Source organism: Elgaria multicarinata, chromosome 13 (genome assembly GCF_023053635.1).
Source record: "Elgaria multicarinata webbii isolate HBS135686 ecotype San Diego chromosome 13, rElgMul1.1.pri, whole genome shotgun sequence".
NCBI lineage: Eukaryota > Metazoa > Chordata > Lepidosauria > Squamata > Anguidae > Elgaria > Elgaria multicarinata.
The window spans coordinates 10,440,859-10,464,303 of NC_086183.1; the positions used below are offsets into that span (position 1 = coordinate 10,440,859).

Here is a 23,445-nt window from a genome sequence, read left to right on the forward strand (position 1 = left end):
GGAGAACGTGTGAATGGGGGCGGGGATGACATATTTGCGGGCAGGGCTTTAATTTGTGTCGTGCGGGTGGGGAGGAGCTCTGGGCGTCATTTCGCATCCTTTTTCTCTCTTACGTCCACAAGGCCTGACTCTTGGAGGTGTGTGGAGTCGGAATGGGTGACAATGCCCCCTCCCTCCCCCTGAGCAGGTGCAGAGTGCTTTTCCCTTCGCTGTGTGATTGTAAGCTGCCCGGAGTGCCGTTTTTCTACTAAGGCGGGGTACAAATCAAATAAATGACTAGGGTTTCCATAGGGGTAGGCGTGTGCAGTCCGTTGCAGTAAAAACCATAAAGGCGTCTGGTGGGATTCATCATGGATCCATCTGATGAAGTGGAGACTACTCCACGGAAGCTTATGCTGCTATAGTAAATGTCTTTCTTTTCAAGATTGACCCAAGGTTCTCTATTGTTTGCCTTAGAGAGAGTTTGTTGTTTACTCCCCCACCCCGCCCCACGGTTCCCGGCAAAATGCCAACCACAAAACCAGGGACTGTGTGGAAAGGCTTCTGGATCAGAGGCTTGAGACCTAGCATAATTTCACCCTAGCTAATCCCAGAACAGTAAGCATTTAGTAGAACCGTTTTGTATTGCTATTTCTGTGCCTTTGAAAGAAATAGCTTCTTTTAAAACTGTTGTAAGCTGCCCTGAGCGGTATGTAGTCAGTATCAGTATCGGTGCCTGATAGTGCATTCCTTTGTATGTATGTCTACTTAGAAGTAAATCCCACTGACTTTAATAGAACATCCTCCCAGGTAAGTGTGTACAGGCTTGCAGCCTTAGGGTGCAATCCTATGCGTGGTTAGACAGAAGAAAGTCCTACAGTTGTCCACTACAGAAAGGCCTCAGTGTGTTTAGTGGAAATTACTCCTTAGAAAACGCGTTTAGGATTGCCGGCATTAATGCCATAATAATAAATGTGTTTGTTTTTAAGGTGCCACCAGGCATTCAGTTTTTTTGTTTTTCTGTGCAAGAAACTTTTATATGAGAGAAGAAGGGGATTCTTGCAAAGGGAATGGGGATAGGAATGGATCGGGGGCTTTCAAAGTGGGGTTAGTGTATATGTTAAGCTGTGCCTCTAGTAGATGGGGGCATTGATAGCAGTAAGTCATCAGTATGATTTTTTTAGGGGAACATTCTTCTCAGATTGTTGAACACTTTTTTTCTTTTTCTTTTTAGGCTGTTGATGCTTCTTGATCCTCTGTGCATGTTTACTTGGAAGATGTCCCATAGAATAGGTTTTACTTCCAAGTAAGTGTGCAGAGAATTACAGTGGCAACTCCTTCCTCTTTCCCTGACTGGAAATCCCAACAAGTAGTGACTTCACTGTTGTAGTAGTGATTAGGGCAGTGTTTTTCAACCTCATTATACTTGGAGCACAGTTGTTGGTGGGGAGGGGGTAGTTTATGGGCTGAAATTAGAAGTGCACTCAAAGATATATTTTCTCCACAGAACAATAGGCAGATATCTTCCTTGTAGCTACAGGATAGCCGAGGTAATACTGCCTCCTTATCCTGTCTTTTGCCCATTCATCCAGGGGCTCAAAAAGGTGACTGTGTCATGATGATGCTTCTGGGATTCCCCCCGCTTGGCTGCTGTACTACAAGCTGCATCAGGGAATTCTGGTGTATCCTTATTCCCTCCTTCAAGATAATGTCACTGTATATATTTTCGCCAAAGGAGGGGAGTCAATGCTGCACGGAATCTCCCACCTCTGTGATGCAGAGTAATAGATTCATCCAATATGATGGCTTTATTTTTCAAGGCACTTCAGCCCCTCTCATGGCTTAGTTTGGGAATTCCTGGACTAGTATGCAGAGGTGGACAAGTCTCATATCTTCACTAGTTTATCTGATTCATCCATCTTTCTCCAGAAAGGGATTCTATGGGTAGGTAGCATTAAATACAATGATAAAAATGTAATTATAACATAAAATTGAATGTTGGTACATCTTGTTCCTCATGCAAGGAGTAGAAAAGTTGCAATCTCAATCTCTCTCTACACACACACACACACACACACACAATCCATTTTCTTGGTATTTGGCTGCCACTGCCTAAATCAGAGCTGGTGCCTCAGTTCTTCTCTCCTTTAACTGATGGATGCTCAACTTCACCAACCCCAAGCAGGAAATGCAGCCCAAGAGAAATCTGGACTCAGATGAGACACCTCAGATGAGAAATCTGGACACCTTAAGCCCTGGGTAGGCACCCTTGTGCCATCCAGATGGCTTGGAGGGCACCAGATTGCCCAGTACTGCCTTTACTCATAGGCAGATGCTACCTGTTTAGTTGAACCAGTACATAATTTCCCATTTTCTAGTATTTATTTTTAAAATATGTGTATCTCACCTTTCTGTTCTGAAATAGAATGCTCAAGGCAGTTCATAATTTTCCTAAACCAATAATTAGTTGAACAATAATAATAACTCCCAAAAAGTATTGAACAGCAACAATAAAACAGATGTTATTACATTCAGAGTGTACTATTAAAAAGCACATTTAAACAAAACAAACTTTTTTAAAAGCAGCCTAAAGGCATAGAGGGGTGTGGCTAGCCAGACTTTGCATGGTATGGAGTTTTGTAACTTCAGTCCCACCACTAAGAATACTCTGTCTCTCGTGTCCATGAACCACCCTCATATGGTGGGTCAGTCACAGAGCAGAGCCACGTGCTAAGAGCCAAGATGTGGGGCAGATTTATATAGGAGGCAGACCATTCAGATAGCACTGTGGAGTTAGAATGAACAGTACATTGGGAATAACCACTAAAATGAGTTTTGAGCATATAATTCCATTCATTCATGAATTTTCTTAGTTACATGTTTGCTATTAATACAGTTTGCTCAATTGATGGTGTTTTGCATCCTTAAATAGAATTTATCGGTTATCTCTCCTGCCCCAGACTAAGCTAGGCTAGGAGCTTTTCTGTTTGTATTGGGTGTCATAAATTTCTTGCGTATGGGATTCTTGAAAAAAACTTATTTCTCGTGGAAGACTAAACACTAGACTGTTGGGCCCATTCCTACTTCAATAAACAGAAAGGTTGGACGGTGAAAATTTCATACATACACCAGAACACACACTTATTCTGTGTTCATCCATGTAAGCTGAGAAAAACTAAGTGCCTTATGATTTCTTTTCAGCTGAGAAAACAGCTGAGTTGTCCTGAGCAATAGATTTTAATCTCTGATCTGCGTCCCTGCTGCTGACCTTGTTAAATCTCTCTTTGGCTTGCCTTGGTTAAGCTGCAGGCTTCTGCACAGACCAGTGCCTACACTCAAAATAAACAGCACGTGAGCTGGGGATAGATAAGCACCAGCTCCACTTACGCCTCTGGCTGACTTGTCAAAGAATCCCTCACTGTCATGCATAGTTATCCTTGGTTGGATGAGTGCTGATACCATTAACAGCATGTGTCAGTCTATTGACCTTGGCTTAGTGTAGGGGAAGCTACTGGAGAGCCAGCCCTCTAAGACTTTTTATCAGACTTGTTGCTGCTGAGCAAGTAACTTTGTGATAGCCTCTTTCTTCTAAAGGTTGTAACAAATGTAACAGAGCAATATCTGGTCATTGGTTAACATACTTGGAGATCTTATTGGAACTTATCCAGCTATCTCGGATACTAATATTCTGGTTCAACCTAAGATTGCACTCCCTTTTCCTTGCTTGTTTTTTCACCTTGCAGCCCTGTATCACTTCAATTCCCTTCCACCTGACCCTCTTCCTTTGTATTTTACATTTCTCCTTAAACATCTCATCTCTTCACTCCGGCCTTCCCTGAAGGTGACTTCTTTCTTTCTTTTTTCTTTTGTCCCTTTCCCCCCTTAAGATTGTATACCTTTGGTCAGGCCCTATGTTATTTTTAATTTTTGTACAGCACTTTGCAATGTTAGGCATAAGATTACTTACTAAAATAACTTTATGCATAATAATTGTAATATTGCATTCTATAGCACTTGTGCAAAATGCTTTGTAATCCTTGTGTTTCATATCTTTGGGGTAGGTGGTGGTTTCCCCCCTCTTAAACATGGGCAGGCTGAGGTTGAGAGCTACTGAGTGATTTGCTGGCTGCCCTGGGATTTGAACCCAGTGGCCAGTTGCATCACAGTGCCTCTTCGCTCAAATGCGGGAAGCGATGTAAAATCTGCACCATTTTGCAATCACTTCCAATATAATCACGTGTGACAGATAACTACCGTAAGGGCTGAAGGCTGTTATGTCATCTGTATGTCTCAACTCTATTTCTTATTTATGTAGTAGTATGTACTGTTGGTTTCTCTATCCCAACTGTCCTAGGTGCAACTAGAAACAATCACAGCACCTACTAGAACAGGGATGCAGAGCATCCGGCCTGGGGGCTAAATTCAGCCCTCTGAGGTTCCCAGTCCAGCTCTCTGGGGTTCCTCAGATGGGCACATCATGCTTTCCCCTGACCATGAGTCATTTGGTAGTTTCTCAGCTTTTGTGTGCACACCGCCCCTTCTAAAAGGTTGAAGTGCCTCTCCTAAGGCTTAGTTACTGCCAGTAATAATGTTTAAGTTAAAATATGTTGGTGCATTTGGTATTTCTGTTCCCGTTCCTTTTCCCCCCTGGAATGCAATCCCTGAGAGCATCTCCAAAATGGAATGCCTGGCCCTTGGGCTACACGAGATTCAACACCCCTGTACTAGAGTCTAGTTTGAATTTCTGCAATCTCCATGCACAATCCATTTTAAGAATGTGACTTAATGTAGATTCCATGAGTTCAACATCAGCCGCTTTTTTCCCTCCTCATTTTTTGCTTCAACAGCATCCAGTTCACCACCCCCACCCCTGGCTTTATTTACCATCTAGCCTGAAGAAGAATTCTGAAGAACTTGAAAGCTTGCACACTATTTTGTAATCTTCAAATTGGCCTAGTAAACATATTGCCCTAATACGGATTTTGGTGTTTTTTATTATGGCCGACATGGCTACTTTTACTTTTTGCTTCATTTCTCACAGCAAGTGTTGAAAGTATGGTATAAAAGTTTTGTCCTACTTAGTTTTGTGACTAAGAATCTAGTGGCAAAATTTGCTTCTTCTTTTCCCCCTTCTTTCTCCCAATCCCCTTTCCTTTTGTGTCGTGTTTTTCAGATTGTAAGCCTGTGGACAGAGAGTGTCTTAAGAAATATCTTTGTAAGCTGCCTTGGGAGCCATTTTGACTAAAGGGAGGGTTAAAAATGGTATAATAAATAATAAATAAATCTTGTCCTGATGGACAGGGAGAAGATATTAGCTTAAGAGGATGGGTTACATTTTCAAAGGAAAAAATGGTAGGCATCCATTATCCAGTGACACTTGATGTCAGTATTTTACCTTGCTCTTCTGATTGATTATAGAAACTGGATAATTGATATTGGATATCATTAAAACAAGCAGCTGAAAAAGAGGAAGCTGTGAAATATAGTCTATTTCACAGAGCTGGAAAGATGCTTTTAAAGCACTTTATTTCCCATGGTTTTATCTTTCAATTTTTTCTGATCTTGTAAGTAAATGTTGTTGTTGTTGTTTTCATTCTACAGAGAAATCAGATCAAGGCTGAAATAACTGCAACAGTTTGGATTGCTGATCTGTCCTATGTTGAATGTGACATTGGCCAACAGCTCCTTAATGATGAGGAATAGCTGAGTACCTTCTGGTTGTCCTGTGAATCCTATGTTTAGGTGAGAGAATGTGAGAGGAGGAGGGTTTTCCGCAGTGGAACTCAATGTCTTCTATGAGGTCTGTGGTCCTTACCTTTCATTTTAACTGGGCAAAAGCTGACTAACTGGAAAAAAGAGTTTTGCTTTCCTTCATCCTTCCCTCTATTTTAAAGAAATGAACTGTCAGCATCCAAATCCATTAGACAATAAAGATGAAACAGTTTTGCCATATTGCTCCTTTTTTGACAAGTTATTAATGCTTTCGTTGCATTGTATGCTTGGCAGGCTACTTACAAAAGGAAGAAACTATAAGAGAATCTGGGAGGGTAAAAGGGAATCTTCAGAAATCTGTGTGCTTGTAGTTTAGAATCCAAGTTCCTCTTCTGGTTCCTGAGCTGCTAAGTACGGGCTCATCTACACCAAGCAGGATATTCCACTATGAAAGTGGTATATAAAAGGCAGGAGCCACACTACTGCTTTATAGCAGTATTTAAGTGCACTGACAACTGTTGGGGCCCATGACATACCATATACTGCTTTCATACCACTTTCATAGTGCTATATCCTGCTTAGTGTAAATGCATCATGCACCCCAACAGTTGTCAATGCACTTCAGTACCACTATAAAGCAGTAGTGTAAATCCTACAGTGCACTTCAATACCACTATAATGCAGTAGTGTGGCTCCTGCCTTTTATATACCACTTTCATACCGGAATATCCTGCTTGGTGTAGATGAGCCCTACATTTACCTTGTGTCTTAACAGATATAATTAAGTTGCATTTTTGTGGAAGGTGAATGTGGATCCCACTTAATCTGATACACTATTATAAGGGCACTTGGACATTTGTTGAGAGCAAAAGAATGGCATAGTTGCCATAATTCAAAGCACTTACCCTACTGTTTGAATATTATCACAACCATAGCAAGAGCTGGGCAGTGAAGCAAACTACCAGGGGAATTTGTGAAATCAGTTGCATTAGACTTTAAGGAAGGCTTTATAAGTGCTGCCAGGAATAGGGTTCATTGTGCTGTCCTTTCTGTGTTGGACTACATAATTAATTTCTTCTGGTTCTGAAGTCTAACTTTATTGTGGAACATTATTATGTAACTGCTTAAGATGTAATCGAGATTCTTTTATCACTGCTTATACCAGCCTTCCCCAAACTGATGTCTTCCAGCTGTGTTGGACGACAACTCCTATGGCTGCTAGCGGTTGCTTGGAGTTGTAGTCCAACACAGCTGGAGGACACTAGGTTGGGGAAAACTGGCTTATACAGTTTAATATATAGAACATAGAACATGCCCTCATCTGCATTCATAATGAGCAATTAATTTTCTTTAAGGGTGAAATATTATGAAGCTAATGTATAGTTCGTGGAGCAACGGTTTTGGCCTTTGATTTATTTGTACTTCCCATTTGGTCTGAGATGGAGGAAGATTTGGTAAGTGCAGAGCTATTTAATTATAATGTTTCTGTAATACTTTCTGTAAAATGTGTTTCCCAAAACCTGCTGTTCAGTTGAAGAATAATTCTCTTGTGGATTAGATTGTTCTTTTGGAACCGATGTTTCAAGAAATGTGAAAAATTCCTTAAATGCAACTAAGAATTGGTGGCATTTTATCCCCTAAATTGCTGAAATAGTGTGAAAACTGAACTTGCATAAAACCTTGTTCTTATGTTCAGTGTATGATCAAACTGGAGGAAGTTGCCGCCTGCAGGCACAGTCCTACCCACAGACAGGGGGAAAAGTGGTGAAAGAGAATAGGCCCTCAGCATGAATAGTTGTCAGGTGGGCTGAGGAAAGAATGTATCCCCATTGCCAGGACAAGTGGGCTGATTCCCTGCTTTTTTCATGCTGGGCGTCTTTAATTGTCTTAGCACAGTATGACAAAACAGGGTGGGTTAGCCTGGTTGGATGCATGCCCCCCCCCTTTCCCCTCAATTCAGAGGCCTGCTAAAATTATGAGATGTTCGGGGTGTGGGGAGCAGGCAGGCAGGTAGAGTAGCTGTGGGGAGGTTTCGGATACAGTGTAACTGGACTCTCTAGTAGATATGCAGACACAGGAATTGCTGATCTTCATAGGATGGAGTGAGAGTTCTCTTCTTGATTAATCTGAGGGTCTGGTCACCACAAGCAGTCCTTTGTGTTGGCAAGAAGGTTAGTCGTCCTGTAGGCTGGTCAAATCTTGGGCAATTCATATTCTAGCAAAACATTTGTAAAGTAAAGTATCAATTGTTCTGTTTAAAATTAAAGAGCAGCTGAGAACCCTGGAGAAGTGGGGTGTAGTTCTTCAAATACTGACTTGTCTTTATTCAGGTTTGGATTTCATGCATTTGAAGTCAACATGCACAAATACAAAACTTCAAACAGCATATTGAATTTTCACTAAATGTTATAATACAAGACAGCATGTTTTGCAGCCTTTGGGCATCAGTAAACTGCATGCAAATAAACATTTTAAAATTGTAAGAGACAAACTGACAGGTAGTTGAGGCCCCAGGGTATGGTGGGTTATATTTATCGTACCAGCTGTTTACAAATTTCTTAATGGATTAAAACAGACATTCTTTTTGCTTTAAAAAGTGACCTTCGCAAATCCAGCAAGGAAAACTTTAAATGTTGGATAAAACTATGGTGTTGTTTAATAATGAGAATTCAGGACCCTTTTTGAAGTGTGTCAAGGCTGACATCTTTAAATGTTCTATCATCTTTAATAGCGTGCCTTGTATTCTACAGCAAAAATGCTTAACATTGACCTACTGTGATCTGCATACAGAAATATGTGGTGGGGTAAGGGCAGGAATAATTGCAGCAAACTGCCTGTTCACTTGCACAGTCTTGGTGCCCTTCTGTGATAATATACTGCCACTGTGAAAGGCTTCAATCAACTGTTAGGAATAGGGAGGTACATTGACACAATTCAAGGGATTCCCCTGGTTTCATTTCACTGGATTGCTGATGGGGTTTGTACAAGACCTCTGCTCTGTCTTCCATCACTCTGACAACAGTAAACCTCAGCAGTGAGCACACAGCACTCTTCTGTGCTTACTGTTCTCTGCACTGGAACATTCAGTATTTCATGCATGAAATTGGGGAGGAAGTGTTTAAAACTGAACTACTGCTTAGATAAACAATTTCATTAAATATTCTGTTGACCCTCAGACTATCCCAATTTGGCAGAACAAACCTTGTGGTTCATCACGCAGCTTTGTGAGAAGAATTGGGACAAATCTTCCTTTAAAACCATGTGCTAGAACATGCTTTCAGGTAAAAGACTGTATTTCAGACGCTCTGTACACCTGTGGAAAATACAGCTTTAAATGGGGACTACTGCTGTTCAGCCTTGCTTTTTGGTTAATACAAATTGCTTTTTATTTATAAACAGCCCAGTATGTTGGCAATCTGTGTAGAAAGGTACCACTTGTTATCCTACAGTAGTTTAAAAAAAATTGCCACTTTCAATCTCTCTTTTCTGAAGGCTTGCTTTTGTAGCAAAATATGTTTATTTCATTAATTTCAGAACTAGCTAGGTAGGAAGCGCAGCAAACATGCTAAATACAAGGAAGGTCTCCTTACTGCCATTTAGATTATGCTATTTCTTGTTACTTGATGTAAAGTGCTGCGTAACTGTAAAACATGCAACCCAGTTCTATGCGTGTTTCCTCAGAAATAAATCTCATTGAGTGCAATGGAACCTACTCCCTGGAAAGGGTTTCTTAGAAAACCAGGTGCATTTCCAAAGACAATTTTTAAAGCCCAGCAGCCCCACCATTAACTTTAAATCTTCTAATCTTAGAAAATTGCAGAGAAAAATATGTGCATTCCCTGGACACTGCTGTAGTTGAAATGCTGGACTAGGAGGTCCTTGGCCTGAAAGCAAGACAATACTCATGTTCTAATATTGGTGGTTTAGTTTTAGTTTATTTACATGCCAATTTTCTATTGCAGCCCCTGTGCCCAAATTGGCTCACAATAAACATAAAATACCAAAATGTATCACCTAATATTGGTGGTAGTGTAAATCCAGATGGTAACCTCCAACATTCTGATTATTTTGAAAAGCGCTAATAAGATTTTTAGTTTGTAACTTTTGGTCATGTGGAGTTTAGCTATACTGGAACTTGTTAGTCACTCCATATATTATCTGCTCTCAGTGGTCTAGCCTTCTCAGAATTGGGGGGTAGGGTCTAGAATATGCCTTTCCTGCAGACAAGTCACAGAGCTCAATCTGGGACCCCTCCTTTCAAAGTCAATACACTATTCTCTGTTGATGCATGAGGCTGCTGAACCTCAGCCAGAGATGATACTAATCTGTACTGCTAACCAAATTTTATCCCTAATAGTGACATCCTGATCTGAAGGAAAATAGAACTTGTACCGTGTTTTAGTGCATCTATGGCTCCAGGATTCTCCTATTTGCGCAGTCCTTGCTTAACACTGGGTTTGGAAAAGGACCCCCCACTGTGCTAATTTCTCCAGCTGCTGAGAAGTTTGTAGAAAGGCAGAGGATTGTTCCACGTTGTAGAAAATAATCGCTTTGTCTTGCTTTCACCATTTGCTCTATGATAGGCAACTTCCATGGTCATAGTTTACAGTGCAGTCTCTTTCTGATTCTTGTGCAACACACAGATGCTGAGAGGGTTGAACCTAAAAGATGTAAAAATCTTCATTGCTCAACTTCTAGTGTATGTTGCCACTTCATTGCTCAACATCTAGCATATGTTGCTATTTGCATTTGGCTGAAGTTTGTCTAGTTCAACCTGTGGCCCTCCAGATGTTGTTGGAGCACCACTTCCAATATTCCTGACCACGGCTGTGGCTTATGAAAATTAGAGGTTAGCAACATCTGGAAGGCCAAAAGTTTCCCACCCCTGCTCCTAATACTCCCATGTAGCACCTCAGGAGAACGGAGTGCAAGTCCTATCCAGCATGTTTATCCAAATGAGCTGTAGTGTCTGGGAGGGATGCTGGGAGTTGTTGTCTCACACATCTAGAAGGTACAGATTGGGAAAGGCTGCTCTCGATGATCTTCTGCATGACTGCCAATGTTAAACCATTCGCCCGCATGTGACTCCCTCCAAAAGCAAAATCGGTACCATCATGCCGACAAAATTGGAGTCAAAACAGGGTCACTGAGAAACTAGAGGGTAGTATCAGCATGCTCAGGGAATGCCCATTATAGAAAAAAAATTAAAAAAAACTACCACCAAAAGGGAGCAACCTCTCTTCCCCCCGCCCCCGCCCCCCCCCCCCAAAAAAACAGGCCAATGAGGACTGAGCATACTCAGTAGTCATGAGGAGTCAGGGGACATTGACTGTCGTTGGAAAAGAAAAATTAAAACAGAGGGGGCAGAGTAAATTAGGTTGTTCAAGCCCCTAACAGCTTATAGTATCCTGGAGAAAGGCATGGCTGGCTGGAACCCTAAACAGAAACATGCCTGTTAGGAGTTTTGCAGCGTTTTGTTGCTGGTTCTACTTGCCTCCTACATTCACAGGGAGTTAGTTAATAAGGCAAAGGTCAACCACAGATCTGGTGCTGAATTTTTAATTCAGCTACATAATTTTGCTAATTTTGTTCACTTTCTGTCTCCAGGCACTACCAAATGTTTCAGATCTCTACTTAAATGACACACCCCCTGTCCCCACTCTGGCAGATGTTGCATGGATAGCTTCAGATGATGAAGAAACATACGCTAGAGTCAGGTACTTCTTTTCTCCTTTTCCTCTCATTCCGATTGACTTCTGTTCTTTGTAAGGCCCAGTAACAGCAATTGGGCACTTGCTAAAGCTGAGACAATCTTGAGTTGGCTTCCTATCTTCCTTTCTTTATTTTTTAATAGTAGGTCTTTCTTAAGTGAGGAATTTCAGGTTCTTTGTCTGGGGCGGAGATGATTCACATCAAGGCTCAAAAGCCTATTCTGGAAATATTTAAGATTAAATTGTAAAAAAAAGGGGGTATTAAGAGCAATTATTTTTAATATATCATAGTCGCTAGTTAGTAGGTGCTCTGTCTTAAGGAATAATCATGTATAGATAAGAAACATTGAGTAGTGCTCAAGTGACAGCACAATGAAAATGAACAGAGACTGACTTTTACACAAGACGCTAGAGGGAGCTGTAGGAGTGAGAATCTCAGTTAAAGGAGCTACTTTATGGCATTCACAGGACATGGCAATGTAGGTGTATGGGTAAGAATGCAGCAAGCAAGGAGAGAGGGGGATAAGGGCTAATTCACTAATACATGATGACTCAGCTATGAACTGTCTCCACTGAAATAGAATTCCACGGACTCCTGGGTGGGTTATGCAGACCCCCTGGGGTCCACGGACCACCAATTGGGAACCACTGTGTTAAAGAATGCTTGCTTATGAATTCAGCTGGGCGTGAAATGATGGACTTTTGAGTTGCAGAAATGGAGAGAAGACATTAATGGGCAGCCAAAAATGGGACCCTGTAGCAATGAGAGAAGTGGTAATGACAGCTAGCAAGCATGGTTTGGTACAATGAAGGTCATTAACTGGAATTTCTGGGTTCTCAACTTCTAGAACAGACGCTCGTCCACTAAAGCACAAGTGGAAACCTACCCCACTGTTTGTTATTCAACGGAATGCCTCTGTCCCAAATTTGAGAAAACAAGAAGAAAAGTTGTTGGCTTTGAAGAAACCCGGTTTACCTGCTCTGAGCCGAACTACAGAACTTCAGGAAGAGTTGAGTCACCTGCGGAGTCAGATTGCGAAGATTGTAGCTGCAGATCCAGGTAAGAATCCAATGTCCAAATATTGTGAAGCAACATCCTAAAATATATATTAATACCTGCAGGCGTAGGTATAGCAGACAAACAAATAACTCAAAAATTATATGTCTACTTTCACAAGCAGCAGTGGTGGAGCAGAGGTTGGGAGAGATTTAATTTCACTTTGTGGAGGAAGTCTAGTGTGCCCATTCTGTCCTAGGGCGTTGCTAGACGAGGCCTTAGCGCGCCTTGAGAGCCCGTTTCCCTGCTGTGCTTCCACATGACGCACAGGGGAATCCGGCCCCAGGCCGCACTGAAGCCTCCTCTAACGCGCCATAAGCGAAGTCGCTTATGTCGCTGGGGAACGTCTAGCTACTTCCGTGACTTTTTGCGGCTACTCGCTTACTCGCGAGTAGCCGCAAAAAGCCCCGGACTGGCCACAGCGCTGAGCGCTGTGCCCATCGGCCGGGGGAGATCCCGGGAGGGAGAAGGAGGAGAGACGACACAGGACACACACACACACACACACACACACACACACGGAGGGAGGAGGAGGAGAGACGACACAGGACACACACACACATGGAGGGAGAAGGAGGAGAGACGACACAGGACACACACACGGAGGGAGGAGGAGGAGAGACGACACAGGACACACACACACATGGAGGGAGAAGGAGGAGAGACGACACAGGACACACACACGGAGGGAGGAGGAGGAGAGACGACACAGGACACACACACACATGGAGGGAGAAGGAGGAGAGACGACACACGGGACATGGAAGGAGAGAAAGATCAGGAAGAGATCAGGAGCGGATGGGGGCGGGGTTAACTAAAAAAAACCCCTTACCTTCTCCGCAGTCTTCGGGCCGCACGTGGCCCCTTTAAACTTAAAAAAAAAATGGCCGACGCTGCAGGGATCCCAATGTCCCTGCGCGTCCCGCGTCTGGAAGCCCGGGCGGCGCACGCTAACGTCAGCGCGCCATCGCATCGTCTCCCTGCTGGCTTATCCCGGCAGGTCTAGCAAGGCCCCTAATTCCATACTCATTGGACTTTTGAGTCTGGCTTGAGTATTTGGGATCAAGCTGCTTTTGTGCTGCTAGAGGTGTGGAAACAGTAGTAGCAGCTGCTGCCAAGGCACCAGGAGGCTTTAGCCACCTCATCCAGTGACCCTGGCTGGCATCACTGCTTTAGGACCTCACACCTGCAGTGCTGATTGGCATTGGTTGCCATAGGCTACAAGGAACTTTATGCAAGCAAATACAGGGCAGAGGAGGGACAGATTGCTCTCTCTCTCTCTCTTCCACCAACCCACGCTGGCCACAGAAATGTTTTTCCCTCCTCTGTAGTCAGCCTGGGAACACGAGCTACAGTATCGTGATGCTAGCATTAGCCATGCTCTGTTGCCCTATTAAGATCCCAAACGTACAGTAAAACCATGATTTAGCTTATCAAATGAAGACTTGCCCACAAGGCATGCACAACGCTGCTTCAGGGGGAGAGGCGCTGTTCCATCAAGGGTGAGCTATTCCACCTGCTTCCCTCCCTCTCCACACCTGGAGACTTTAAAAGCAAAGCTGGAGCTGAAGTTTGGGAGGTGCTACTTCAGGGGGAGAAATGCTGTTCCAACCAAGGTTTTTTTCTTTCTTATCTGCTCTGTTTTGCTGTAAACTTGTATTTAGTATATTTTTGAATATTACTGTGATATTGTTGATTAGTATATTGTTAAATATTGTTGTAGTTTTAATTTTTGTAAACTGCCCAGAGAGCTTCGGCTATTGGGCGGTATAAAAATGCAATAAATAAATAAATAAATCCTGCTTGTCCCCTTCCAACAGAGAAATTGGGAAATTCTTACATCTGCACTGAGCAAATCACATTAAACAGTTAACCATGGTTAATGCAAACCAATTTCACAGTCTCACATTTTGGTTTTGTGGTCAATCCTTAACCATATGTTTGGTATTCAGACATGACCCTTAATAATGTTTGGTTTTCCTGACCCACAGTCAGGAACTGAATAGGGCTTGTGTGTTTGCTAGTCCAAGCGTAAAACCACAAGTGTAAGCACCCCTGTGCCTAGAATTGTTAATGTGCCAGTGGATCATAATTTAGCAGATGACTTTTGAAAGGGCTCTAATAACTTAGTATAGCTTAAAAGGTGGTTGCTGATACTAGAAGGAGCATGTTTTTCTACGTGACATAACTCTGGAATTTATCCATAGCAGAAAAATGTGCCCAAGTCATACGCTAATTTAATTTAATATATTCCAAAATAGCTAGTTCACTTCTACAATTGAATTTTCCCTTAAAGCAGGACATTGTGGAATATGGGGCAGCTTTTATTGGTCTTCACCAATTAATATAAATAAACCTGATTAATATATCTGATCAAAGGAAGTGGCTTTTAAATAATAGTGAAATTTTATAAAATCATTGTTTGTATAAAGAGGTAAAATTGACATATCCATTCAAAATATTAAGTTATTGCAGATTAAAGCAACAATTACTATTTCATTAACACTGATTATAATTGTGTGAGACATACATTCTGTACCCTTGTACAGTAGTGACCCACATATGAGCCATCATGTTCATTAAGATAAGCAGGGGTGACTCTAGTTAGGACCCGTTTGGAAACAATGCTAAACTATAATTCAGAATAATATGCTTGAACCATGGTGAGCCTCGTGCTCACATGCTCCTCTACTCCTCTTTCACATGCCAGGAAGAGGTGATTGAAACTTTCCTCTTATAATTTTAAACAAAGTTCCTTGTTATATCCAAACTTGGGGGACTCCAGTTAGACTATGATTAGTAAACAAGATAGGATCTTAAATTGCTGTTTGATCCTGGCTTATTCAAAGTAACCATAGTTTGTCAGAGTTCCCTGAATTCAGACGCAATAAGGAACTCCTGATTAATTTAAATCAAAATTTAAGTTCCTGGTTTGCAAAAGATCTCCTTCTGGCGTGGAGTGGTGTGTGTGTGTGGCAGGTGTAGACATGCCAAGAGAAAGCATACAGCATTTTGTGGGAGGTGATGGCCTGTACTGGGATGACAAGGGGAATCAGCAGGAAACCTGGGGAAAAGGTTATGTGTAAAAGCTCCAGATAGTTTGCAAAGTGTACTAGATAAGTTTCCAGGTAGTGGCTCAGTTCAGACTGTGGTCCGATAAATTTAGGGGACATTTAAACTCAGAGTTTTGAAGCACTGGGATATGGGATGCATCATGTTTTCTTAGTAGAATAGATTTTACCAGGTTACTGTACTAGGTCAGACTAATAGAGAAGGGTCTTCCCCATCACCTGGTACCTGAGATCCTTTTAACTGGCGATACCAGGGATTGAACCTGGAATCCTGTGCATGCAAAGCACAAGCACTACCACTGAGCTATGGTCACTCCTTTGTGATGTCCATTCAAGATTTTGCACCCAAGGCACAGGCACTTTGAAAAATGTGTAAAATGCGGGCATTCCTAGTTCCAGAAATTGACTCCTGGAAAATGCCTTTTGTTCTTCCAGTATCTCTCAAAATAACGTGTGAAAGAAAGAGGCTCTGTAGAGGTGGCTTGTGCAGAGGGCATGGTTGGTTCTGACTAAAAAGAGAAGAGCCCAGGTTGGTTAACACCAGGAGTGACTTCCTAAGTCTCCATGGGCCAGTTCTTTTCCCATCTATTAAATACAGGGAATGGTAACTTGCTCTTTCTGAGGTCCTCATGAAAATTCAATTCATTGAGGTGGCAAGTTTGGAACCATAGACTTCTAAACATATGGGAATATTGCCATTTAGGTGATGGTGTTGGTAATGGGAGGATGGAATGTTGTTGGGTCCTTTATGCTGCATTCGAAAAGGTATCTTAGCAAGGGCTGTGTGGGAGGAGGGCCTGTGGAAGTCTTTTCGTGGGGAGATCATCTAAGAAGTAAGCTTGGCGTGTGTTCTGTTGCACAGAATAAAATCTGTAGTTTGGCACTAGGTTTATGTCTGCATCTATTGTTCTCTTTTTCAGCTTCCTCTTCATTAACGCCAGATTTATTATCTCCAGGAAGTTCAAATGTCTCTTCTCCCTTACCTTGTTTTGGATCCTCATTCCAATCTACAACTTCCTTTGTCATTAGTGATATCACAGAGGAGGAGGCAGAATTAGAAAGCCCAGAGCTTCCATCCGTTTCCATGCTTTGTTCTGCAACCTCTGAATGTTGTAAAGCAGACCCAAAGGATTCCGACGACGAAGATTCGGTGTCTCTGTCAAAGGCCAGCAGTTTTGCAGACATGATGGGCATTCTTAAAGACATTCATAGGATGAAACAGAACAAAGACTTGTAAGTTTTTTGTTTTCGTTGTTTTTCTTCTTTTTCCATCCCTAAAAGTCTCTTTATTTTCTGATTGGAAGCTTGCAGTTTTGCTTTGTCTAAAGTCACATCTGCTGGTCGCTAGTGCTGTGATTGAGGTTTACAGGAGTCTAAAGTACTTCTCTTGTATTGCTGCAGCAGTACCAACCTTGACATGTTTGAAAACCTTTCCTCATGATAACCTTTTCACTTTTGATTAAGGCAGCCATGCCAATGAATCTGGTGGAGTGACTAGCCTGCCTGCCTACCTATCATCGTTGTTTGTGGCCCATAAAAATGATGCTGGTTCCTGGAAAGCCTTGTTGCCTTTTCACCTTGAAGGTGATTCTCAGTGCCCGTGGAGGACCAGGCAACTGGCTTTGGATTTTAGCTGTTTACCTGTGATTCTGAACATTCTGAACCACTATTCCGCAAATGAACGCTGCGATTCTTATAACTTTAGCAGTTGAGACCAGATAGTGATAAGAAATCTAATGGTCAGAGGTACTGCCTTTGTTCTTGCTGTTTGTCTTCATTTTTTCCTGCTGCCTTCCAGTTTCCCATAATGCATTAACAGAACTGAGTCACTTCAATTAAGTGTCATTCTAGGTATGTGCGTAAAGATTTGGGCTTTGATAAGCTGAAAACCACTTCCCGTGTGTTCTGTCACTTTCTAGGCATAAAGCCTCATTAGTATTTAATTTAATACATTTCTATACCGCCCAATAGCTGAAGCTCTTTGGGCAGTTCACAGCAGTTAAAACCATAAAATACAACATGGTAAGATACAATATAAATAACTTCTTTAAACAAATAAAACCTAGCAACAATGCAAAGGTTTAAAATACAGCAACAAATTTAAAGCAACAGAAGCTAAAACAATACATGCAGTTTAGAGTGTTAGACTTTGATAATGGAGATTTGGGATCAGTCTCTGCCATGAAGTTTGCTAGGTGAACTTGGGCTACTCTCTTCCCTATTCCTCTTTCTGTCCTTCAAATCTGCCTCACAGGGTCATTGTGAGAGTAAACTGGGATAAGCCTCATCCTTGTACGCCTGTCAGAGCTCAGTAGGGAAAAGGGTGTGATTATTAACAATAATAGAATATGTAACTATACTAGTAAGCTGGGAATGCTTGCCAAATACTGGAAAATAATTTGCCAGTACTGCTTTGGGAGTTTTTGGTTTTTATAGAATGTTAATGGCGACAACATTTCAAAGCAGTTTTCACATTGAAATTGGGCAACAATTAAAACAGCTTAATTCTAACATTTTCAGTACTGTTTTGCCCACACTCTTCCTTGAACATGATATTCTTTGACTCTTGCAAGCTTCATCAGGCAGCTGGTATCAAAAGGTAGCATTCATTACCCAGAGAAAGAGCTTTTCAAAATAATAATATTCCTTATTCATTTAATACATGATCCAGTTAAAGCAATTTAATTCTGGTAATAAGCTGTGTGATACCATGGAAACATTGAATTAAAGTGTAAGTTATGTGGTCAGCTTCTGTGTCAGCTGCCCTTGGGTTTTTCCCTCTCTAGTTTCCTAAGGAACTAAATTTTATGCTAAAGAGAGGACAGCTTTCTCCTCTGAGTTCTTTTCCTTAAGTTTATTGACATCTGGAATATGATTCACAAAGCTGAAATGGATCTTTTCTCATACTGTATATATATTTATATCTTCTGAACGGCTGATTTTGAGGTTATTCATAGGTTCCAAATCTACCTTTTCAGGAAGAAAAATCCATTACAAGTAGAAAGGGCATATATCATTGTTTGGCCTGTTGCAAGAATTAGCAGGGATTACTCTGCCACCATTCACAAGTCAGGCTCATTTAGCTTCAACTTTGAATAACTTATGTGAAGTCTGGTAAAACATCCAGTAACAGAGAATTTGCGCTGTTGTAAGCAGTTCTTCTAAGCGATCTGCATTGCAGTTGTACACCTACACATCACATTTTGTGCAACATAATTTTTTTTAAATTTTATTATTGCATTTATATCCCGCCTTTTTCCTTGCAAGGAACCCAAAGTAGCGTACATAATCCTCATCCTCTCCACTTTATCCTCACAACAACAACAACCCTGTGAGGTGGGTTGGGCTGATAGTCTGTGACTGGCCCAAAGTCACCCAGTAGGTTTCCATGGCCGAGTGGGGACTAGAACCAGGATCTCCTGACTCCCAGTCCAACACTCTAGCCACTACACCACACTGGCTCTCATTAGTGGGTTTTTCTTCCTGAACCGGTTTAACTGCTATTCTTTTGTTAGACTTTATAGGGTTTTATATAAATATTACTATTTCCAAATCTGAAATCTTATAGAACATATGCAAAGATGCAAATAATACCAAATATTCATTCCACATCCTAAATAACTCTAGTTACAAATCTATATTTGTTACCATAATTCTTCCAAAGGAAAACCAAGATTTGCCAGATGGAGTAAATGTATATTTACACATGTTTATTTTCTTGTCTCATTTTGAATTATACCTGTGTTCCCTCTACCCCCTCATCCCCATAACATGTATTTATTACCTCTCAGGGCAGTCGGTGTACATCATTTGACATTAGACAATTTTCTCCCCAGCCTAGCTCATTCTAGTATCAGAAACAGGCAATTATGTAATGCAGACATTGCCAAGTTGTGACCGTCCAGATGTTTTGGCCTACATCTCCCATGATCCCTCATCATTGGCTGTGCTATCTAGGGCTGATAGGAATTGTAGGCCAAATCATCTGGAGGGCCACAGGTTTCCCACACCTGATGTAATGTAAAAGGTGCAAATGAAGTAAATGTTGCACCTGAACCTTTTCACTGGAGTTGCTGAGAATTGAATCTAGGACCTTCAGCAAGCAAAGCAGGGTCATAGTCCTCCCCATAGTCAGTGATCCATCACCATTTTAAAAACTATTTAAGTTTTGAAAAGCAATCCAAACACTTAAACGTCCCCCTTAATATTCCTTCATACACCTCTTTGTGCCATCATTTCTTTATCGTTCAGTAACTGAAACTCTCTGCATGGTTTACCATAAAATACAACAGAAAACTTTAAAACTGCAGTATAAAATAAAAATAAAATCTTGCAGCAATGCAAAGATTTAAAATGCCATAAAAGATTTAAAACAATAGAAACAAAAAGCCTAAAATGCCTGGGAAAAGGTCTTCAACTGGCACCGAAAAGAGCACAACATAGGCACCAGGCGTGCCTCTCTAGGAAACTCTTTCCACAACCTGGGTGCCACAACAGAAAAGACCCTTTTCTTTGCTGGTCTGTGCATGGTTTAAATCCATGGTAGGAAGGTTAGCTTAACATCCTACTCTCCTCTTCTTAGCAATGAACAGAACCCTGACTTTGTAGAAATAGGAAGCTGCTCCCCTCACTGCAGGATTGAAAGAACCCTGGCCAGTTGTATTTCTTGCAAATGTTGCAGACTACATAGCTACAGAGCCTTGGCACAGCTGAGACAAACAAAATTCGGGCTTTTAAGAGCTGCACACCCCTCCGTGCTTGGCAGTGAGCAGCTGTAGACGAGGGCTCTCAAAGGAGAGAATGGAGCACATCCCCCTCTTTAGGTAAGCTCAGCCGTTCATTGATGAGTTGGGAGAGGGTTCTTTGTCCATGTTATTGGATGCACACAGGGCACTGCCTCTTTGCATGAGCGGTTCTTAGGATAAAATTTAGGAACGTCTGATGCAAGGAGCTCTCAGTCAGAGGTCTGCCATAATTTTATTTTTGTACTGGCGGCTGCAGGAAGTTTGTTCTAATGTGGGCATTTCTGAGGAAAGCAAAGAGGAAGTGATGAATTAGTGCTGTCATCAATCTTAATAAGTTGCAGACCTAACAAGAAGTTCTAGGAAGAGGGGTGGGGTTTTGTCAGGTGAATTTGTAAAAACAGCAGTCAGTTGTTGCTCTTCAAGCTGCTTTTGTGTGAAGAACGCTACCACACAGATAACACAGCATTTAACCTTGTGCATGAAACAAAGCAAATGTAGAACACGGTCACTACACTGGGTGGATGTTGCTGGGTTCATTCTTAAGTCTTTGAGGTGCTAAGGTGGTATGTCAGTGTAACGCTCTCTAACCAGTAGGTTACAGAAGGAAGAGTCTGACATTGCGTAGCACTGGGGTAGGCAACCCAGTTCCCTCCAGATGTATTCAACTGCAACTCCCATAATCTCTGACCATTGGCCATGCTGGCTGGAGAACTTGTAATCCAAAATAACTGCAGAACACCATTTTGCTTATCCCTGATGTAGTGAGTGCAGTACTTTGAGCTTGCTTTTTCATCCAACATACATTGACTGATGAAATGGTGTGAGAATTAATAGGAAGATTTCCTTGAAGCAGTTTTGGACTAGGAGAAAGTAGCCAAATGGCCTCATTCACTAAAGGATGGGAAGGTGCAATGCTGCTGCCATTCAGGACCCTTGTGATATGATTACCAAAATTAAATTGGTCAATTTACCTCCATTTAATTTTTAGAAGTGAGTGCTAAATTATATGCAGTGGTCCCCAACATGACAGCTGCAGGTGCCATGGAGTCCGTGCGGACCTCCAGTAGCACTTACAAAATTCTCCACTCCCTACCCCCATCAAAAACCTATTTTTTTGAATAAAAAACTTGGGGGAGGGGGCAGAATTAGGGTGCCAAGTTCTCCTTCCTGTTCTTGAACCTACTACTGATCAGTGGTTTGGCAACAGGGGAAAAAGGAACAATCTTCTGATTACAGTTTTCTCCTTTTCTCTCTCCCTTCCCACTTCCAGACTTTAGCCTCACTATTTCTCTCCCTTCCTTGCTCTCTCCCTAGCTTTCTTTCTCTTCCTTCCTTGCTTTCTCTCACTCACCCCTTTATATCACTGTTTCTCTCCACTTCCAGCCCCCAGTCTCACTTTTTCTCCCCATCTCTTTTCCTCGCTGTTTCTCCCCTTCCCCCTCCCCGTAGTCTCTCTTTCTCTCCCCCCTCTCGCTACTTCTTCCTGCTCCTAACCTCTAACCTTGTTTTCCTTCCTAGACCCTTCTCTCTCTCTCTCTCTCTCTCTCTCTCTCTCTCTCTCCACACACACAGAGCACCTTCCTAGGCAGTGTCTCTGATGACAGAAGTAGGAGCACCAGATGGGTAATAGAGTGGCTGAACCTGGGAGTCAAAGTAGGGAAAACCTTTTCTCTCCTTTTTTTTTGTGGGGGGATGTATAGGTTGAGCAGAGCAATCTTATGTAGGCCTACTCAGAAATAAGTCCCACTTAGTTCCATGTAAGCATGTATAGGATTGCAACTTTAAATGGTTATTTTGTTGTGCTTCTTTGGGGTCAAATACATGGATTGGCTTTGGAGTTCAGATCCTTCCTCTTCTATTAAGTTTTTTTGGGTGATTACATGTCTTTTTAGTAGTTAATGTGACTAGCCACATCCTTCATGGGAGCCATTTTGCGGTGGTGCCCACAGCAGTTTCTTAAATTCCCAAATGTGCCTATAGATCCAAAAAGATTGGGACCCCTGCATTAATGACTGTGGCTTCCAAGGCAACAGGTAATCTAGTTGAGAAGATGGTGATTTTAAGGTAGATATTCCAGATCACTTAAAGTGGATTAAAATCTTAAACACAATCGTGATGCTCACAGCCAAGGTGCTCAAAGAATAGTCAATGGTTATGCATGAAGTAAGGATTCTACTTCACACTAGTGATTTTGTTTATGAAATCAGAAGATAATAATTCCAGACTAATTAACGTAGAATGAAAGGATATGTGTGTCTATGTGTGCGTGCGCATACACATTAGATGTTTTCCATTTATGATTACCAATTCATAATTACCATTCGAAAGAAGAGTTACCTGCCAAGTTAAAAGGTGTAAAGGAGGATGTATCCCATCAATTCTATACCTCTTGGGCTCGAAGCAATGCTCCTTAGCTCCAAAGTGCACTGCTAATATTTGAGATTGGCATAGTAAGAAATTTGATAATGTCTGGCACAAACCAGAACTGAGGTGTTTTGATAGATTTCTAAACTATGTATTTTAAGTTCTCTTGGGGAAAACGGCCACCTTAGAAGCTACCAGGAGAAAATTAATATGATTTTGTAGAAGAGCCTTTTAATATGCTTCTCCATGGGGATTCCTACCTCACCCCCATGTTAATTAAACTGGTAAACAGAATTATCTAGAGTATCAGGGGAATACTACATGGTTGAGAACTAGAGCTGCAACAGATGTGAGAAAACGAGTTTGAAATAAGAGAGTTGAAATTGGACAAATTCCAAATCCCTATGATGCTTCTTGTGTGAAACAGGGTTTGTACACACACTTGGATTTATCTTTAAGAATCCAAACTTAAGCCATTTGTTTGAATTTGTAGCATCTCCCATTTTTTGCTATCAATAGCTGCTTCGTTTCCTTTGATAAGTAGCTTTCAGTCGCTACACCAGCTAGGGTGGCGGTTGGATTGCTGGAGGAGTTAAAGGAGTACTAAAGGAGGATAAGGTGATTGTAGAGAAGCTGAATGAATTATTTTCATTTGTCTTTACGGCAGAAGTTATTAGACAGATGCCTGAACCAATGTTTTCAGGGAGTCTAGGGAACTGAGGCAAATAATAGTGGCAAAAGTTCTCAACCTTATTTGCTTACTGAAAGTTAATAAATCAGCAGGCCTAGATGGGATCCATCCTAGA

The 23,445-nt window shown here is 41.7% G+C and overlaps 1 protein-coding gene across 6 annotated transcripts in view; it reads left to right on the forward strand.

Moving 5' to 3' along the window:
- MTFR1L (mitochondrial fission regulator 1 like) overlaps positions 1 to 23,445 on the forward strand; it is a 30,201-nt gene that overhangs the window by 241 nt on the left and 6,515 nt on the right. For 3 of the 6 annotated variants that reach the window (XM_063140355.1, XM_063140359.1, XM_063140356.1), the window contains exons 2-7: positions 5,581 to 5,721; positions 7,047 to 7,145; positions 8,868 to 8,972; positions 11,299 to 11,408; positions 12,251 to 12,462; positions 16,451 to 16,763. In XM_063140355.1, coding sequence (XP_062996425.1) covers positions 7,131 to 7,145; positions 8,868 to 8,972; positions 11,299 to 11,408; positions 12,251 to 12,462; positions 16,451 to 16,763 — 755 coding nt within the window. In that variant the 5' untranslated portion in view covers positions 5,581 to 5,721; positions 7,047 to 7,130. Of the gene's footprint in view, positions 1 to 1,213; positions 1,286 to 5,580; positions 5,722 to 7,046; positions 7,146 to 8,867; positions 8,973 to 11,298; positions 11,409 to 12,250; positions 12,463 to 16,450; positions 16,764 to 23,445 lie in introns of all 6 variants that reach the window. The other 3 variants (XM_063140357.1, XM_063140358.1, XM_063140361.1) reach the window with 2 other exon arrangements.